Below are 6,622 nucleotides of genomic sequence, written 5' to 3'. Positions count from 1 at the left end.
ACTTTAAAAAATATAAAATAATAATAATAATAATAATAACAATAATAACAGTAATAATAATAATAATAATAATAATAATAATAATAATAATAATAATAATATAATAAAAATAATAATAATTATAATAATAATAGTAATGATAATAATAATAATCCTTTCAAGCAATTCTTCATCATCATTATCATTCTGCTCTCTTTTTCCCACCCAGATGTGGGGTGAGGTTGGGTCCAAAAAGCAGGAAGATAAAGACATGATAAAGGGAGAATTTATTAACAGTATGCCTAACAAAATGAGTCACACACTCCTTCAGTCACCATTCAGACCCCCAGAATCCTATTATGATCTACACTAAATTGACATATGTTATCTGGTGTCACAGTGCAGAAGGCAGGGATGGAAAGATGAGGCTGACGCATGACCAGAGCGACCCCAAGGGAGAGGCCGTCCATCGGTCCACTCATTGCGACGGTAATCGTAGATCTCCACCGAGGACAAGAATTGATTCCCATCATACCCACCTGGTAAGGGATGAGAAAGAATGACTGTAGATTTTATATTCGTCTGGACTACGCTATTTGTAATAAAACAGTGAGGCTCAAGACCAAACACGAGGTGGATGAGTAGGGTGGAGAGGTATTGGTATATGAATGAAGGTGGCATGAGTTGGAAGTAAGGCAGCCTGATGGTGGCGGACAGAGTGAATTGGAGGTAATTTATTTGGGACTACCTCTCCAGGATTAAATCACCTGGCTATAAATTAACAGACAAAGAGACAGTCCGTCCTTTCTCTTATAATCTAGGAAGTGTACTGGCAAAATGTTATTACACACAAAACAAGTAGATTATATACTGTAGTCTTAAACTTAGTAAGGGATGAGAAAAGGTGATAGCTAGTTGGTTGTACTTTTGTTTAGCCTAGACTGCATTATTTACAATACAGTACAGTAAACTTATGTTTATACTGTATTACTTTATTTATAATATAGTACGGTACAGTTGATTTCTGCAAGAATGTATGGAGGGAAGCTGCTGGTATAGATAGAGTCAAAAGATAATTTCTTAATCCTCACCCATAACAAAGATTTTGCCGTCCCACACTGAGACTGTCATGGCTGACCGTGGTGTCTTGATGGGGGCCACAGGAGTCCATTGGTCCGCCTCTGTGTCATACCGCTCCACTGAACACAGCTGGTGCTGCCCATCAAAGCCCCCGATCACATATATACTGTTCCCTAGTGCACACACTCCCGCACCACTCCGAGGGACCTTTATTGGCGCCACAAACGTCCACTGATCATTTTCAGGGTGATAGCACTCAACAGAGCTCAAACGTTCATCACCATTGAACCCCCCAACTGCATACATTAGTCTGTTCACCACTGCCACCCCAACTCCCATCCTTGCCTTAGCCATGGGTTGCACTAACGTCCACTGATCGTCCTCAGGCTCATATTTTTCTACCGAGTTATGGAAGGACATCCCATTTGATCCTCCAACAGCATACAACTGACCGTCTAGAATCGCCACACCTAATCGATTGCGAGGGTGGTTCATTCTGGCCCGCTGCCGCCAGGAGTTCGTTAGTGGGTTGAAAGAGTCAACCCAATTGCTGTCATGGTAGTTGCCGTTGGGGAGAATGTTGCGACCTCCCACTGCATAGAAGATCCCTCGCAAGTATGCTGCACCCAGTCCAGATCTGTGGTAAGATAAAGCTGTATTATAGTCAGTTTGTTTTGCATGAAATATTTGGGACACTCCCACAGCTAGATCACCAAGTTATGGTTGCATGAAATTTGATGAGACTTGGTTATGAGGTATAGTATCAATTAATCTCTCCAACTGGACTATACCTGACCCCTAACTAAGCTAAAAGGAGTTAGAGATTTTCATCAGGTTAGAATGCACGTGCTACACCAGTACAACCAGTTTTCTCTTAGCTAACCCCTTGAATCTGCTGATACATACATACATACATCATCCAATCCCGTGTTGCCCCATGAGGAGCATAGGAGCCAGGGGCTAGGCAAGTTGGTCCTGACATTTAAGATGAGAGTGATCAGCCTCACTCATCCCTGAGTGGCATTACGTGAGCAATAAACCCCAACCACCCCTTGGATATAAACCTGCACTGGCTCAATCCAACTGAAGCGCCATAATTGCCCACTAAACCACCAGGCGTCATAATTTGGTTATATGGTTACCACCCAGCGTAGTACATGATTTCCTGGTGTACAGGAAACCATTTGGCTTGTCACTCAGTGTAGAGTCACCCACAGGCAGAAGGAAGAGGAAAGAATGAAAGAAATAAAGATAGAAGAGGGCGTGTCAGGTCGCCCACGGGCAGAAGAAAGAGGAAAGAAAGAAGGAAAGAAAGGCAGATGAGGAAGGAAGGAAGAGACGAAAGTGCAGACACACAAAGCAGCACTACATCGAGTGAGTGGATGGTGAGCGCCCCCACCTACTACAATGTACCAATATTTTAAATTTTATTCTTGCAATCTCCATATGATTCTCCTCAGCTCGAGATATTTCTGACTAAAGGGTTTATATATAGCCTACGTAAACCATTTTCTAACAAGAAATTTCCCTAACGTGAATAAAATTGAGAATAAACCAAAACAATCTCAATGGACTGAACATATTAAAGCCTACAATGTGTGCAGGCAAAATGCTACTTTAACTGACACAACTCTGGAACACAAATAAGGCTCAATTCAGAGAGATGAAAAGCATTAAAAACAAAAAATCACGGCTTAAAACAACTTTATAATGACTGAGGAGCAACATTAGGTGAGAAAAAGGTGCTCATCCATCAGTTTTCAGCAAGTGATCAGTCTGTTTCCCTTGGTGGCATTACATGACTGGGGCTAGAACCCATGGAAGGATGCAACTCCAACTGGGGTATTCTAATCAATATACCACTAGGAAAGTATAGGTATATTAATTTTGTTATCACACTAACTGCAATTGGTAGACTAGTAAACAATGACCACACATTTTGATAAGAGATGAATGATAAGGAATACTGCAGGTGGTGGGTGGCTGGCTAATATCAACCCTGCAGTATACAGCTACACAGTACACTATTCACAAGTCTGCGACAGATACTGGTACACTTTGTGGCTGTAGGATATGAAAACAGCTACAAGTATTTATGTATCCAGCTATGAGTATTTATAAGCCATGGTATTTTTAATGCCATACCCTGAAATAACCTCTTAATACTGGTCAAGACTATAATATGACTTAAGCATTTCCTCTACATCTAGAAAGGCTGGTGGTTAAAGCAGGTGTCCCAGAGGCTTTCGAGACCAGCTGTATAAGCAGTTCAAAAATACTGTATTACATATTTTTGAACACAACTGCTTGTGTCAACCTGAGTACACTGGCATATAAACTTAACTAGTAGCACTGGAATTCCAGTAAGGAATTTATCTTTAACTGAAGAACTAACAGTAACAAAGGATGTCAAAAAAGGATACTTGTAATATGACTGCCTGTAGCCTACTATGATAAGAGTGAAATGTGATTACAAGTCTGGTAACTAGCCACACACTCATCATTCTTAGGCAGGGAACATAGTTACGTGAAAAAAGGAATAAAATTGAAGGTGTGACTTGTTCCCTACTACAACTCATTTGGTCACAGAATAGCAGAGTAAAACGAATAAATACATCACTGGAGTGAGGGGGTTATATAAAAACTACCTGTAAAGTAGTCTGACAGAAAAGCCCAAACTCCTCTACCCCACCAGCACAGCAGAGATAGAGACAAGTGTAAATCTCTCTACACTTTCTATTCAGAAGTCAGGTACAAAGATGTAAGCCGCTTTAGATTACCTGGCCACTGGTAGTCTTGACAGCTGACTCCAATGACATTCATCAACGTCATAACATTCAAGCGTATCCAGTGACTGCCGATTGCTGTAGCCACCCACGAGGTAGATAACACACGGCGCGTTGGGTGTCCGCTCCTTTTGCAGAGGTGGCTTGTGTAATGTTAAGTCCTAGGGTGGAAGGCATATAGGGTCAACAGAGGTCAACAGCATTATCATCATCATAACTCCATATCTTACTTATAAAAAGTAGGCTGGCATAATCACAGAGACTGTCTCACTCAAATAAATGGATACTTATCATCAAGCACCAAAGGAACATGGTCCACATGAGTCATACCATCATCATCATCATCATCATCATCATCATCATCCAAATCTCCTTTCCCACCCTAGGGCAGGGTGAGTCATACCATATAACCAGGTTTCTTCAGGGCAAAATAAAACAGACGGGAGAGTGAAAAGAAGGATAGCCCCTTAACTATGATGACATGTTTTGTATTTTATTTTTGTTACCAACAAAGTTTTATTCACATTAAGATTGACCTCTTAAAGAAAAGGGGTTAATAAAGCCACAGCTAAATCCTCCAGTTTGAAAAGTCTCTCCAAAGCTGGAAAAATCATCTATTGCAGAATATGACTGTGAATACACCAGAAACAACCCACCTGGAATATCTTGGCAAGATATTCCCTACAAGCAGGTGCCTTCTTCAGCAGCTGACAGTTCTTCATCTGCTCTGTCAAGAATCGTGGTGATAGGTACTGGCATCTGAAAATTAGGAACATTTACCTTTTTATGTTCAATGCTGCAGTAGCATGGAATCACACAGCAATGGCAAAGTGACTTGATGAGTAATGGCTATCACAAATCAGGTATGCTCTACATTGTACATAACTTGCAGGAAGATAAGAAAAATCAATTATCTTAGCCTGAGCTACTTCTAACCATTAACATATTTCAATAATATTTTGCACCACTCATTTGCTTTATAAGACGACTATGTTTTGACCCTTGAGAGTTAAGGGGGTGGTGGGTTATAGATATGAAAGGTGAATTAATTTGTCTCCAACTCACTCTATAGCCAGATGTCTTCATCCTGGAAGGGGTTGCCACAAACAAATTGCCTCCACATCACCCAGCCCTCTTTCCAACTCATAACTCTCTCTCATAGTCCTCTCTACCCTACCCCTCCATCTTATTCCACAAGTGAAGGGTTTTCATATGTTCATCTAGTAACAGTAAAATGAAAACTACAGTACATCAATATAAAGAATGAGTTACCCTTTTAGCTGCACTGTATCTTATTTCAGCTATTGTCAGATGATTCTAACACATATCAGAGACATCTAGGGAACAACAAATGCTCAGAACTATCACCACTGTTCACAATTATCAGCATTTACTTTCTGGGCTGAAATAAAGAACCTGCACTCTCTTCCAGCTTACAATGAAGAATTTTATTCAGCTCAAAAATCTCACCACAGTCAGAGGGTCAATTATCCCTGACATGATCCCTCACCTGACCGCCTGAAGGATGTGCTCCATCTTGGGTTGTCGGGTGTCCTCATCGTGCATCACCCATTTGAGCACAGCATTGTACACATCCTTCTCATCAGGCACATTCAGTTCATCTCGCTGGATCAAATTAAGGAGTTGACAAGAGTTCAACTGAAGGAACTCCTCCTCCATTGATACCTGGGGAAAAAAGAAACAAAATACTGCATACGTTATGCATAAATGTTCCTATACGCTATATCAAAAGGGTTAGGGCCTCTCTTCACTAAGGCCTTACTCCGACATATTTTGATGCAAATATGTCCCCTATATACATTATATCTCTCTGTCAAAATATTTCTGATACAACCTCAGTGTGAACAGGCCCTTAGTTAGAATGACAAAAGACAACCTGGCATTGATATTGATGATAACTAAAAGAGCTACTTTCATGAATATTTCATTATATGAGATAAAGGGGCCAGTACCGTATCAATTATGCAATAATTTGAGGGTTATTGTACTGGTAATGAAAGCTCATTATTATTAAAAGGATAATGAAAACTAATACAAAGAGTACAGTGCTTCCATCCATCCATCCATTGCCAGACGCCATGTATCCCAAACGGGGTGGTCAAGGGCTTAGAGTTAATTGTTTTACAGGGAGGGGCACTAATCCTCCACTAACCCCACTTGATACGTAGGGATGCCAACAGCATCTGGTGTTCCCAGGCGGTCACCCATCCAAGTACTAACCAGACCCAACGTTGCTTAACTTCGCTGATCGGACGGGAAGCGGTGTACTCAACGTGCTTACTTCAGTCATTTATTTACTGCATCAAAGTTCATATTTTGTTGCATTCTGACAGTCCAAATGGGTAAATTATACTGTAAATACAAGTAGAAAAGCTGTTTACTGTGAAGTTATGAAAACTCTTCGACACCTGAACACCATTTATATTTGTCAAAAAAATTTGTTATGTATTTGTGCTTCTGCTATACACACTTTGTAGGATTTCCAATGCACACACCTCAGAGAAGTGCTGTTCAATAAATGTGTTAGCCTTGCGGTAGAGATCCATACAGCCGTGTTGCTGAGCAAAGCTAGCAATGCCAATTGCGTTGCCAGCCTCAAGCTGCTGCTCCAGGAAGGTACAACATGCATCAATTACGTGACTCATCTGCAGGACACAATATCACATTAACACTTAGGCTAGACAATATCTACTTTGTACTGTATTTTAGCTAATGACATATGACTTTAACATGCAGGAATTACCCTCTAATGTACA

At 40.6% G+C, this 6,622-nt stretch overlaps 1 protein-coding gene and 1 pseudogene across 1 annotated transcript in view; both read right to left on the bottom strand.

Annotated features, from left to right (window-relative positions):
- Nucleotides 1-363: 363 nt before the first annotated feature.
- LOC145399651 (kelch-like ECH-associated protein 1B) overlaps nt 364-6,622 on the bottom strand; it is a 42,690-nt gene continuing 36,431 nt past the window's right edge. The window contains exons 5-10 of the mRNA XM_080272193.1: nt 6,362-6,511; nt 5,356-5,531; nt 4,502-4,604; nt 3,840-4,006; nt 1,071-1,696; nt 364-518 (exon numbers count right to left, since the gene is read on the bottom strand). Coding sequence (XP_080128319.1) covers nt 364-518; nt 1,071-1,696; nt 3,840-4,006; nt 4,502-4,604; nt 5,356-5,531; nt 6,362-6,511 — 1,377 coding nt within the window. The remainder of the gene's footprint in view (nt 519-1,070; nt 1,697-3,839; nt 4,007-4,501; nt 4,605-5,355; nt 5,532-6,361; nt 6,512-6,622) is intronic.
- LOC145399892 (5S ribosomal RNA) lies at nt 6,038-6,154 on the bottom strand (annotated as a pseudogene).

This window comes from Coenobita brevimanus, chromosome 50 (assembly GCF_032717465.1).
Source record: "Coenobita brevimanus isolate Jiangsu-jjx chromosome 50, ASM3271746v2, whole genome shotgun sequence".
NCBI lineage: Eukaryota > Metazoa > Arthropoda > Malacostraca > Decapoda > Coenobitidae > Coenobita > Coenobita brevimanus.
The sequence above is the reverse complement of the archived record's forward strand: the minus strand, read 5'-3'. Positions and strand labels throughout refer to the sequence as shown.